This window comes from Saccopteryx leptura, chromosome 7, assembly GCF_036850995.1.
Source record: "Saccopteryx leptura isolate mSacLep1 chromosome 7, mSacLep1_pri_phased_curated, whole genome shotgun sequence".
NCBI lineage: Eukaryota > Metazoa > Chordata > Mammalia > Chiroptera > Emballonuridae > Saccopteryx > Saccopteryx leptura.
The window spans coordinates 32,432,286-32,446,457 of NC_089509.1; the positions used below are offsets into that span (position 1 = coordinate 32,432,286).

Sequence of the window (14,172 nt, forward strand, 5' to 3'; positions counted from 1 at the left end):
AACAGTTTTTAGCAGGGCTTTTCAAATTTGGTTTTATTTTATTGATGATGGTTTAGCAATTTAATAAATGGAGTCTAAAAATTTTCTAAGTTCCATTTACATTCTTTGGATTAGGGAGTATGGAAAGAGGAAAATCAACATCACTCCTCCCCTCAAAAAATGCCTTTGAAATAGAGACTTTATTTGTGTGACTTCTGCTAACCTATTTTTTCTGATTTGCTTTCTGTTTCACTGAATATGAAAACCCATTTTGCTACTTAGTTTTTCCATCTGTACACCTGGATGTTGAGGGATCTTATGTAGCTCATGTGAACCAAGGCGGCAGATGAGGGCTCTCAGCTTTTCAGTGGCATCTTAACCTAATAAGGATGCGTAATCCTCAAGTCAGCTTTTTAGGTATTTTTACAGCCCCTTAAAAATAGTTGAGAAAAATATCAAAGGGACAATTTTAGCTCAAGTGTAGTAAAATCCTTGCTTCTAGTAATAGTGATGCTGCCATGTTAAATATTTTGGCAAAATATTAGTACCCTAGAAATCTGTATAGTAATGCATAGAACCGGTATGCAAGCTTTAGACTGAATGAGACTGCTGAAAACCCAGTGACATGATCTGAAGACTTAGAGGGCAGAGAAGAACTGCTGTGTATGCAAAACAATGGGTTGTAACTACTGAAGAGCTACTTTTATTATGCACAGATGCTTCTATTCTATATCCAAGACGTTTAAAAACAGATAAATCACTTCTTGGAACATTCTTTACATGGTAAGTAACCATTACCAAACTTCAGGTTTTCTTTTTTTTTTTTTCTTTTGGTATTTTTCCGAAGCTGGAAACGGGGAGGCAGTCAGACAGACTCCCACATGCGCCTGACCGGGATCCACCTGGCATGCCCACCAGGGGATGATGCTCTGCCCATCTGGGGCACTGTTCTGTTGCAATCAGGGCCATTCTAGCGCCTGAGGCAGAGGCCATGGAGGCATCCTCAGCGCCTGGGCAAACTTTGCTCCAATGGAGCCTTGGCTGCAGGAGGGGAAGAGAGAGATAGGGAGGAAGGAGAAGGGGAGGGGTGGAGAAGCAGATGGGCGTTGTTCCTGTGTGCCCTGGCTGGGAATCGAACCCGGGACTCCTGCACGCCAGGCCGACGCTCTACCACTGAGCCAACCGGCCAGGGCCCCCAAACTTCAGGTTTTCATAGCAGGAGCTTTGGTGTCAGTCAAACCAATTGAACCAGGATCTGTCATTATTCTCGACCCATATGATTCTGGACACTGCCACTACTGTGTTTTCTCATTTGTAAATAAAAGTATGGAAATATCACGTGGCCCTCGACAGTTACAAGTATGTAATATAAACTGCACAAGGTTAGGGACACTGCTTTCTGTAAACCTTCCATGGAAACAAAAGGCAATCAAGTAATCCTGCATAAATGAATTCACTAACACTTAATGAATGCTCATTAAATTTCACTTTAAACATATTGTTGCATTAGTTGATGGATTCCTGAATTTATATGGTGATCCTTGGGCTGACATTTCCACATTCCTCTTAGGGATTTATTTACTTTAAGATATAAATAGATTTAGTTAAAACTGCCAAACATGTCCCATTATTTGTGGGAGTGGTTTTTCAGGAATGTCTTAAAGTACTTGTTAAACAATACATAAATTCTGATCCTTTTGGACTAGAATAGGCCCAAGAATCTGCATTTAAAGAATTCTTCAAGAGCTTCTTCTGTAGATTGTGTAAGTTTTGAGAAGTCTGGAAGAACATGTCCAAACGTTTGGCCTTTGTTTCCATGTGAACCATCTTCTAGCCAAACTGGTCAGTCTCCTGAACTAGAAAACCTGGGTCAGGTATAAAATCCGAAACTTCCATGGGTACAGAGGAAAACAAAACAAAAACACAGCACCTCCTACTGGCCCAAAGGGTTACTCATTACAGCTCAACTAACCATTCTTTCTTTACTGCTTTAAGGTTTATAAAAACACTGGCTACTGGGCTGAAATGAACACTTCAAATGCAACACACAAATACTTCACAAGTGTTAATAAGTATACAGTTCAATCTCTATAAAATAGTCACATTTATTTTTTTGAACTACTTACAACATAGTCTAAATAACTGGAATTATCATGTAACTGCTCATGATTTAAAGACACAAAACAGCTAAGAGTACTAAGTGTGTTAACAGTCCCCCATAAATACAAAAATACATGTCTATAAATATAAGAAAATGTAATATGTCTTATTAAAGGACAATAGCTTTTAGTTCTTTAGAGAGGTTTGCATGAAATTCCATCACTGAAACCACTGGTTATATTCATAACCAGCTTAGTGAGGATGTTGCCCACTGCCTAACATCTGTAGGACAGTTGGGATATTTCTGCAAAGCATTCATAATTTGAGTATTATCCAAAAGTAGTTTCATCAGCTGGTACTCTCTCTGTGTATTTACTGAAGTTCTTTCCATAGGCCTTATTAATTCTAATTGTTGTAAGTGTTCAAAAGCCTAAAAGACGAAAGAAACAGTTTAGGTCCAAAGGGGAAGTAAAATACCATTAACCCAGAAAATAATTAAGCGTTTTGGTCAGTTGTGAAATAGAGCTAAGCAACAAAACTTAATAGAAATCAAGAGATTCAAAAACAACTACCCAGCAGCTTCATAAAAACATGTATCAGGTGAAGTAGTGTCAATATACAGTTATCTATCCCTACATTGTTGAATGTAAACAGGGCAAATTTTAATCCAGTCTACACAACATGATTTTTCCCCCAATCTCATTTTTTGTTCTTGGTCTCATTCTATATCATATTTACTCCTACTACTGAGTTAATGAAGAGTTTCTAGTTCTCTATTAAAGAAACCTAAGATAAGACCAGTACTTTTGACTTATTATATAGGTTACTCAAATTTGCACTTGTTTTTTGTGCCTTTGAAAGACTTTGTAACTTTAATACAGCTGCAAAAAATGAGGGAGGGAGGAAGGATCCCTAAGAGTACATTAAGCCTGTTCAGCGGATCCTATAAATAAATGTCTAAGAGCTGTACCAGAATGGAGAGGAGACAGGTCCCAGTTTCCCTAAGAAGGTAGATGGAGACTACCACAACCTGCCAAAAGGGTTTCTTCCATCTTCACTACAACAGGGCTCTTATTCTGTCTGCTTCCTCTTACCTCACATAGTGTGTCTATTTTAACCTTGATTACTGTTTTAGGTGTTTTATTAGGGTATGAAAAAAACCTTAAATTATGACATATTAACCATTAAATACATACTGAAATCAATTCCCGATTTCATTGTATCCCTACAGCTTCACTATGAAAAATATTAAAATATATATATATATATATTTTTTTTCTTTTTCTGAAGTTGGAAACGGGGAGGCAGTCAGACAGACTCCCGCATGCACCTGACCGGGATCCACCTGGCATGCCCACCAGGGGGTGATGCTCTGCCTATCTTAGGGCGTCGCTCTGCTGCAATCAGAGCCATTCTAGTGCCTGAGGCAGAGGCCACAGAGCCATCCTCAGCGCCCGGGCAAACCTTGCTCCAATGGAGCCTTGGCTGTGGGAGGGGAAGAGAGAGACAGAGAGGAAGGAGAAGGGGGAGGGGTGGAGAAGCAGATGGGCACTTCTCCTGTGTGCCCTGGCCAGGAATCGAACCTGGGACTCCCGCACGCCAGGCCAATGCTCTACCACTGAGTCAACCAGCCAGGGCTAAAATATATTCTTTATGCATCATAAAAATTCTTCTGATGAAAGGAGAAATAGTTCAGATATTCATTTCTGAAAATCAGAAAATGCAAGAAGCTGGGCTGAATAAAAGATTAAATTTTTTTCTAGGCAGCAAAAATACCTTTTTATTTAAAATGTAGAAACTCCTAAGAATTTAAATGCTCAAGTAACCCTTTCCCATTCGAACGACTCCCACAAAAAGACTATAAGACAGCATGGGCATTAGGAAGGAGGAGAGAAGACCAACCTGTAGGATGCTAAGTACTTTTCGTATTGTTTTTAAGAAATGGCAAACCCAACATTTTTTGATTGCTACAAGAAATAAAATTCTAGAGTCCATAAGTGATTCTAACAGATCTATGGGTCCACTGCTTTAAAAAAAAAAGTTTCTTGTCTCTGGCTGGGTAGTTCAGTCGGTGAGCATCACTCTGAAAGAGCAGGGTTGTGGGTTCGATCCCTGGTCAGAGCCAATGAGTGCACAACTAAGGGAAACAACAAATGAAGCCTTCCCCCGAGCCCCTCCCTTTCTCTCTGTCTCTCTAAAATCAATCAATAAAAGAAAAAAATGTTTTCTTATAAAATCCTCTAGAGCTGTGCTGTCCAATAAAGTAACCACTAGCCACATAGGGCCACTGAACATTTGAAATGTGGGATTTGATTTTTAATTTTATTTAATTATCATTAAGTTTAATTTAAAATCTGGTACTTGAGTCAATTAGAAAATTTTAAATATGTTTAGAATAATTTTATAATATATATCTATTTCTTTAGCCAAACATGTTTTGGAATTTAAACAGCAAGTATTTCCAGTGAATACTGAGTGAATTAAATAGGTATAAACACATAAAAAATTGTAAAGACTTAACACAGAAGAAAATAAACCACTTCTTTAATAATTTTCTATACTAATTATACATTAAAATGTCTCTGCTATATTAGGTTAAATAAAATTTATTATTAAAGTTACTTCCATCTTTTCTTTTTGTTGTTGCTAGGAAATTTAAACTTACATTACATGGCTCACATCATATTTCTAGTGGACAATGGTACACTCAAAAGTTCTTCAAGTTTTGAAACTCATGCCTCTCTCATCCCCTAATAAAACCTTCTCTGTATGCAATCACCAGCCAATGGGATTTTATCCGTTGGTTTCTTAATGGCTCATCTCAGTATTTTTGTCTCTTTATACTGTTAAAATTATAAAACCAAACCCTGGGTGTAAGGGATCAATGTATTTCACAGAATAATTAATAGTTCCTTCAGGATGAAAGTGACAGGAATAGACAGTAGAGGGCAGTCTACCTCCACAAACTCAAACACCTGGCTGCTTTCTGCAAGTTTCAACATTTTTAAAAATTAATAAAAGTGCAACTATAATATATACAGTTGGCCCTTGAACATGCTGGGGTTATGAACACCAACAACCCTCTATCTCCAGTCAAAAATTCCTATGTATTAATAACTTTTGATGCCCCCAAAACTTAACTACTAGTAGTCTACTGTTGACTAGGAGCCTTAACAACTGATTGACACATATTTTCTGTCATATGGATGATATATTACCATATATTCTTACAATAAAGTAAACTAGGATAAGGAAAGTTTTATTAAGAACATAATAAGGAAGAGAAAATACATTTATAGTATTCATTGAAAAAAATCCACATATAAGGAGACTCTCTTCTATTTAAACACCCATGTTGTTCAAGGGTCAACTGGACAAAAAAATTGGATATAAAAATTTACTTCCCTGCAGAAAAGTAACAGTGAATCTTACCTTCATGACAACAGGTTTCTCAAAATTATAAACAGAATGGGCCTTCCTCTGAACAAACTTCTGAAACTCTGGACAAAACACAATTGACAAAATTAGTATCTTCAAATAAGCAGTTGGGTAGCGTTAGAAACTACCAGTCTCATCTCACCATTATAGACCATTTGAAAATTAAAGGGCTCCTCTTCGTAGATGTCATTTAAATGTTTCATTGCTATTATAAGACAGATTTCCAAGACTGACAGACCTATAGTAAAAGGAAAATAAACTGAGTTGTACTTTACTTATGATATGCAAGACTAAAATAACTGTCCTCCAAGTAGAATGATAAAGTAAAAGATCATGGATTTGAGGAGTGGGGAAAGGTAAAACCACCCAGGTTCAAATGTGTTTCAGTTACTATTATCTATCTAATCTTTAGCAAGTTCCTCAACTTCCCTGAATTTAGTTTTCAAATCAACAAAATAAGGATCTTTCTAAATTAAAGATGTTACAAAGATTAGAAACAATATTATCAAGCACTAACCATAAGGCCCACAGTAAAACTGAAGTGCAATTATTATGTAACTTTGTATCACATAGGACTCTTGATTATTTAGAGAATCCCTAAAGTCCTGGAAATCAAATTTAAATTTTTTTTTTCTTGGAAGGTTCATAAGGTTCTCAAAAAGCACAGTAAACCCAAAATGGTTAAAAGCCAATGCTCTTCAGTCGTATCTGGTGCAATAAGACACCTGTAACACAGTCTTAGCTGGATTTCCAAGGTGGCAAGGGAGGTAGAGTCCATTTTCTTTGACTTTAAGTGGGAGTGAAAACACCTTATACAGGCCTGAGTTAAAGGCAGTGTGGATTTAAACATATTCTGTATTTACAGCTCTGTTCCCAAAGTAGATTATAATTTTGAAAAGCATTCCAATACACAAACTCAAATGTATAAAAACTATCAGGTAGGTTTCTCACCATGTACAATATTTGCTTTAGAGTCCATGCTGCACAGCTGGTTTGCCTCCATCAGATCTGCTGCAGTTATAAATGGGTGTGATGTGGTTACATGACTTAAAGCAAGCAACTAGGGAAATGGGGATCAGAATAAAATTACATATTTACTTGAGTAATTTGGATATGTTACGGAACAAAACTTTTTAGTTTGCAGAGTATATCATTATGAGAGAATAAATAAAAATGCTTGGGAAAATTATTCTCTCATACTTATCTCAATTAAAATTTAGTATTTCCAATTCATCATACTTACTCAGTATAGGGTAAGAAGTTCTAGACATGGCAGTAAGACAAGAAAAATAAATATACCAGGTTGGAAATGTGATAAAAAGCCTCTCTATTTGCAGATGATATGACTGTCTCAAGAAATTTAAAAATACTTCCTAAAATGAGTTTAGCAAGGATGCAGAACATCCTGTATGTACCATCAACATATAAAAATAAATCACATTCCCATATATTTGTACTAATAATGAGCATGATGAAACCAAAATTAATGTACCATGTAAACTGATCCAAAAAAATTAAATATTTAAGTATACACTTTAAACATATACAAACAGGATCAGTGTGGTAAAAATTATAAAATGATAAAAGAAATACAAAAGACTAAATAAAAGAAGAGATGTACTATATTCAAAGATTATAAAACTCCATGTAGTAACCATAATTCCCCCAAAATTTATCTACAGATTTAATCAATTCCTGTCATAACATAATTAAGTAGTAAAAAATAAATAAATGATATAAACAAAATGAATACAAACCAATAGCATATGTAATGACCGCAGATTTTTGCCGACATTAAAATGCTTCTGTAGAACTTCTAGCACATTTCTATCTTCTGAGAGACACTAAAGGGAAAATAATCAAAACAGAATTAAGGAATAATACAATTTAAAACCTATATATAATCTTGTGCCTCACTCATTGGTGTACCTCATTAATTTCTATTTATTATTAATAGGTACTGGTCTTACTTAGAACACAAAAATCAAAATCAAATATCTAGTCTACTGATTTTCTTCTCATTCCTTACCAGTGGTCGGCAAACTCAGTCAACAGAACCAAATATCAACAGTACAACGATTGAAATTGTTCTTTTGAGAGTCAAGTTTTTTAAACTTAAACTATATAGGTAGGTACATTGTTATTAACTTAATTAGGGTACTCCTAAGCTGGCCAAAGAGCTGCACTCAAAGGGCTAAAGAGCCGCATGTGGCTCACGAGCCACGGTTTGCCAACCACTGCCTTACATTATTTAATATAGAAAAGATAAAACATAATCCTTGCCACCTGCAGATTTTCTAGTCTGAAAAGGCAATCTATACAATGATACAAATTGGATGATCAAAATCAAAATGCAGCACAAAACGCAAAAGAGTTACCACACTTAGGAAAACAAAGTATATATTACACAGAATGCTTAAACTGTATGAGTCAATAGCTTCAAAAGAAGAAAGAACATTCCAGTTATAAGGATCAGCATGAGTGATGTAGGGAGATCATGGCATACTAACAGAAGATAACTAGTCATGTACTCCTGAGTTGCAGTTATTGGCAAAGTAATTTGTATAGAAAGACAAAGGCAGGAAAACCTAACTGGAGGCAATTTAACTGTTTCTTCAAGAGAGAAAAGAGGGTCTGAATTAACAAAGTGGTGTGAAGACAAGAGAGAATTAAGACATTTACAAAAGACATGGCTGATGGAAAATCAACTGGTGAGAAGTAGAGGAGAAAGGATTTGAGAAAGGAAATTTTAAAAAATCAGAAAAAAAAATCAGATATAATACCATACATACAGAATGGCCCAAGAGGAGTGAAGAGTGAGATATGGTCAAGAAGTGAAACTTGGATTATCAGTATTTAAGAAGTAGATGGAAAAAGAGAAGGAAAGTAAAGAATGAGAAAGATACCTAAGACTAGAAGAGAATGTAAATAAGAACAATAAAATCAAGGAAGAAAACCTCAAGAGGCAAGTGGTGATTAACAATATAAAGTACTGTGTATAATTAAATTAAGATATATTTTGAGAAGTTAATGGCATTGGAAAATTCAAAGATCCTTTGAAAAAGCATTCTCTAGAAGTGCCAACTGACTGCAGTGAATTATGAAAAATAAGGTACACTTTACATTGAAGAAAAAATAGATAACAGGAGAGTAAATTCAAAGTTGGTAGAGCCAAGAAAGGCTCGGGGAAGATATTTTAAAAAATTAATTCCGCAAAGAATAAGGCTTCTTTATACTTAAAAAAAAAAAAAGCCAAAAGCTAGAAGAATAAGTAGTAAGTACTTTTATTTTCCAGAGCTAAAACTGCATGTCTCTGCTTCATCCACTGTAAGTAGATCCGGATTCAGGGGTAAGTTCTAGTCTAATGAAATCAAGTTTTGTGTTCTTATTAAATATATTATCGTAGTTATAGTTCCCATTCCCTTACTATTGTTTTAGGTCTTTCAATTTTAAAAGACTTGCTGTTACTTTACATATATATTTTTTAAAGTCATAAACAGGGTCAAATACTACTCTTTGGAGATCACAAGATGAACATAAAGTAACTCAAATAAAAAACTTCTGGAAATTAACTATAGTCCTGGCTTCTGAAACTGTTAAGTCTTATCAAGTCACTTATAAAGTTGATATATTAACAATCAGAGCACTTAGGAAAATGAAAGAAAATCCCCTGGTACAAAATACTGATGAAAGAGACTTTTTTCCTGAAAGAATACAAACTTTTAAAGTATTTGCTTTCTTTCCCTTTTAAATAACATGTGTCAAATGGTTAGTCGTTTATCTTCTGCAGTTTTTGTTCATCTCTTTACTTTTAGAGGTCTGAATCCAATTCCCCTTCTTTCTGAAGGTTATCACCTCCTTGCTTCCATAATCAATCTGCTTTAAAAACAAGTTTATTAGATCTACAAGTGAGCCATTAAAAAATAAAACCTCATCACATTTTTAATTTCACCATAATTCAAACATTATAAACTACTTGAGAATAAGGCTATTATCAATAACCATGATTGGTTCAGGAAATGATATAAAGGGAATAAGACAGAGACTGACTGATATCAGCACTTACAGGCACATGGGAGAAATTCCCAGAAACAAAGCAGAACTTCTTTGTTGTATAGGGAAGCTAATACATTTCCTTTTCACTGATGAGCACACGAATTGCTGCCAAAAAAAGCAAGTTCTTACTGTGCTGATTGCAGTGTACTTGGCCAGTGCCCTCTTCAGGTAGATTCTAAGCAGAACGTTACAGGATTACACTTGCACCTCAGGACTCATGCTGCTCCAGGGATAATAACATAATGGCAGCAGTATATGTACTACATCTCCTAGTCAATTCCTGCTAAGCCTTCGCCTTCTCACCTTTTGTTAACTAAACAGGAAAGGTTTGAGACAATAGGTAAATCTTCCTTGAACTTAGCTATAGTACTTTGAGGAAATTACCTTAGAGAAGAATTAGCTATGGTTGTTTTAAATGTTCTTTTATACAGAGATTTCTCTTATTCTGCCTCATTTGGAGTAGGACTAAAACATTACTTATCTGACTCATTTGGAGTAGGACTAAAACATTCAGACACTATCCTAAAGATATTTCTTGAATGAGATTCCATAGTGACCTATACCATTGCTTTTGGTTTAACCTTGGAATTAGAAACACTTGCTAGACAGTCAGCACTGAGAGAAAGGACAGCTCCCTTAATGCAGCCCCACCCAGCTCCCACCTTCAGGACAGAGCCTCTGGCCGTGGTGCTGACGGACAGATTTTTCAAGTGAAGTTCATTTATTAGCATACCAAAGGAGGTGGCAAATGAAGAGTAGGATGGGGAAAATTAGAACTAAGAGACATGAATTCCAGTGGCAGTGGTTTTACCTTATAGAAGTACAAGACTGTCAAAAAGATGACAGGATAAAGCTCATAATCATTCCTAGCACCTGCCCCTAAATTCAGATACAGAACTAAAAACTTAAGGGGCTAGCCACTCGACTACCACATAGATTTCACATTTTCTGAGTCATCCAGAGTTATGCTTCACCAGTAATGTTATCATTTATTTCCTTTACTCAGACAATCAGAATGTAACATCTCTGAGAAGGACAGAAAGATAGATGATCGCATAGTGCAATCAGGCCTACTTAGTCATTTTAGGAAAGGAACGGAGGTGAGCAAGGACAGAAGTAATAAAAGCCCTGGGACAGCACAAACATTTAATTATGAAAGACTGCATTTGAATCTCTAAAGCAGTCAGAAAACACACTGTTGTAACAAGACAAACTGTTAAAAGAGCTGAAGAAAGTGAAAGTCTGTGACTCACTGAAAGGTGTAAAAGGTAATATATAAAGTTTGGGCCCTTTATGTAAAAACAAGTTTAGTAGATATATAAAATATAAAATGCTATAAATTAAATAACTGCTCTGTAGGAAAAGTAGGAAGAATGAGCTTGAATATAACAAACTTCTACTCTTTTTACCATGAATTCTTATGGACTGATTAAATTTTGTTCAATGAACTTTTAATTAAAAAAATATGTCAAAAGTACTGATTACATGATGTAAAGCCAGCAGCCAGGGCTACCATCACAGCAGCCCAGCCCATGCAGGTTCACATTGGATTCGGACAGTTGGTAAAGAAACAACGGAGCCACAAACTGGTGGGCCATAGTCTTTAATTCTAGCTTGCACCCGGCAGGCAAGTAAAAACACACACTGGGCTCCAAAACCCACTCACATTCAGTGCTCACAAAGCCACTGACTTATCCGAGTTTCCTAGAATCAAAGGTTTCTAGCTCACCAGCCTTATTCTCCTCAGTTCCCCATCTCCTTCCTTATCCCAGATACAAACTCTGCACAAACTGGCATCTCACTCAGCACTCCGCCATCTTGGCTGCTTCTCCTGGCCACATGGCCTCTTTCTGCTCTCTGCTCTGCTCCCTCTGCTCTCTCATGCTAATCATCCCAGGAACCAAGAGCGCAAGCTCCCGCTCCGCCCCCATTTTATAGTGTAGATTCAAACCCTTTAATCCAATATACAAAATACGGAAGGAAGTCTCTAATACAAAGTCACTTCTCTGAGGCATGATTGGATTGTACCACCCCACATCAAGATGGGTGGGAGAGGCTTAATCCCAAAACCAAGCCCCAGGCTACAATGATCCTGCCTGCCCCCAACCCACATTAATATCACCTGGGCGATGGCATCTTTAACAAAGTGAGCATAATACATTTTATCTGCCCAACACATGAGCAGACTATATTTTATTACTAAAACAAGATTCAAGTTTCAGCTATGCAAGATGAATAAGTTTCAGAGATGTAATACACAGCAATGTGACTATGGTTAACACTACAGTATTATACAAATACCCTCAGTGTTTTCACATTAAAAATAGAAGAAGAAAGAAATTATACCTATGTAAGGTGATGGATATGTTTACTACCCTGATTTTGGTATTTCACAATGTACATGTATAATAAAATATCAAGTTGTACACCATAAACATATACTGTTTTCAACTTGTTAATTATACTTCACAAAGATGGGAAGAAAGAAGAACCATTTAAGAGAAAAATAAAAGTTCTCACTTTTAATTTGGTATTATTATTTTAAAATAAAATCAATATTGTTTTAATACAAAACAATCATTTTTTAGAGTCAGTGAATACAGACTGCGTAACTCTAATTATCCATCCATTTAATCCTTAGTCATTTGTATTTACAGTATTTCATACTTATTTTACCCATGTCTTTCAAATCCAAGGACTTTTTATATTATTTTCCACTTTCACAGGACCCATATTTTTTTGAAAAGATTTTACTGTGTGGGATTTATCTAGCAAAATTCTTCAATTATCTTATTAAACTTCCTCTTCTTTTTTCCTTGCCAACTGAAATTTCTTGTCTTGCTAACATGTTGAGCTGATTTAACAAAGGATTGTAAAAATTAGGCTTTTCAATTTAAGTGCAGACACATTTACAGGGTCAACAGGTTTACTAAATCTTTAAAAACAACCGTGAAAGTGCCCCTGTAACCTGACCCTTGGTGTCGCAGTGGATAAAGTGTTGATCTAGAGCACTGAGGGTGCAGGTTGAAAACCCTGGGCTTGCCTGAGTAAGGTAAATAGGAGAATCAACTACTAGGAGTTTATGCTTCCTGCCCACCTCCCCTCTTCTCTCTCCTGTCTCTAAAATAAAGAAATAAAATCTAAAAAAAAAACCCAAAATGTAAAAAAAAAAAAAAAAAAAAAAAAAAAAGGGAAAAAGAAAAGGGAAGCGCCCCGGTCACTAAGAAACTCAGTGCTCTAGCTACTCCAACACGGAATTTGCCCTTGTATGTAATATAACCACAAGTGCCATCCTCTGGATCGCCTTTTAATAGATGCAATGAGATGAAAGCTAAAGTTCTTTATGAGAATTGGAGGAAAAAATACACTGGATAGGTAGGTATAAATCACTAAGGTAAACCTATTAAATTAAAAAATAATTTTTATGATGGAAATGCATTAACAAAATAATGAAAAATATAAATCAGATATAAATAAAATATCTCTAATTATAGCTATTTTGAAAAAAAAATTCAGGAGATAGACATTTCAACAGTTTTCAAAAGAAAATATACCCATACAAAAAGTATGTAATTTGTATTCATGCAGTTTTATGACACAGTACATTAGAAGCACTGTGCTAATAAAAATTTTTAAGTATTTTAAGGTTTTAATTCCTTTCAAATGTTATATAGCAAGACACAGAAATTACTTTAAATATTATCACTTTGTTCTAAGTTACCTGAACATTCTCATTCCACTTTTCAGCAAAAAGCCTGTCTGGAAATTCTGCAGGCAGAGATAACTGTTCTTTAAATATTTTAAGATACTGTGGAAAACCAAATGAATTCATCAAGTATATCTGGCGGTGAGAAAATCGTGACTTCACTCTTTTTTCCAAGAGTTCCAAAATATCCTTAAAAACAAACAGAAATTCTGATGAGATGCATGTTTTTTTTTTTTTTTTAAAAATCAATGTTAGAGGTATAAATAGTTAAAATATCACCTATAATTAGCAATACTATCTATAATACTTAACCAAGCATAAAAAAATTTCCAGAAACCTCTAAAAACTAAAATTATTCCCTTGATCTCCTTACGTTTACAAGGCAGTAGTAGTGAGAGAGTGGTGGCTTGGAAGTAAACCAAACCTCTGAAAAATTTTGTTATGTATGATACTTTAATCCCCTTATACGCATTTGTAGGCCTGGTGATGTCATGCCTTTTACCTACTACGTTATTTTCAGCTAATCTTTAATATTCCAAGACCTACGATGATTGCTAAAACACAGATATTATACCATATTTTTTCGATCCATAAGACACCCCCCCCCCCCAAGTAGAGGGGAAAATGCCCATGCATCTTATGGAGTGAAAAATGTGGTATTTTTAGTAAATATTTTAACACACCATTTGGTTCAGAATATTTTTTTTTCTTATTTCCTCCTTAAAACCCTACAGGTATCTTATGGTCAGGTGCGTCTTACGGAGCTAAAAATACAGTAACTATTATTGAATAGTTATGTCATTGTAACATTAACAGTTTCAATAAAGAATTTTATACATTCTATGAAGATTTCAGATACAAAATTAAGACAATAAAATATATTAAGACTTATT

General features: G+C 35.3%; 1 protein-coding gene across 5 annotated transcripts in view; it reads right to left on the minus strand.

Annotated features, from left to right (window-relative positions):
* Positions 1-984: 984 nt before the first annotated feature.
* Positions 985-14,172, minus strand: part of ORC4 (origin recognition complex subunit 4) — a 78,139-nt gene continuing 64,951 nt past the window's right edge. For 4 of the 5 annotated variants that reach the window (XM_066346287.1, XM_066346286.1, XM_066346285.1 and 1 more), the window contains exons 9-14: positions 13,295-13,468; positions 7,275-7,361; positions 6,469-6,577; positions 5,660-5,755; positions 5,512-5,579; positions 988-2,509 (exon numbers count right to left, since the gene is read on the minus strand). In XM_066346287.1, coding sequence (XP_066202384.1) covers positions 2,321-2,509; positions 5,512-5,579; positions 5,660-5,755; positions 6,469-6,577; positions 7,275-7,361; positions 13,295-13,468 — 723 coding nt within the window. In that variant the 3' untranslated portion in view covers positions 988-2,320. Of the gene's footprint in view, positions 2,510-5,511; positions 5,580-5,659; positions 5,756-6,468; positions 6,578-7,274; positions 7,362-13,294; positions 13,469-14,172 lie in introns of all 5 variants that reach the window. The other variant, XM_066346289.1, reaches the window with a different exon arrangement.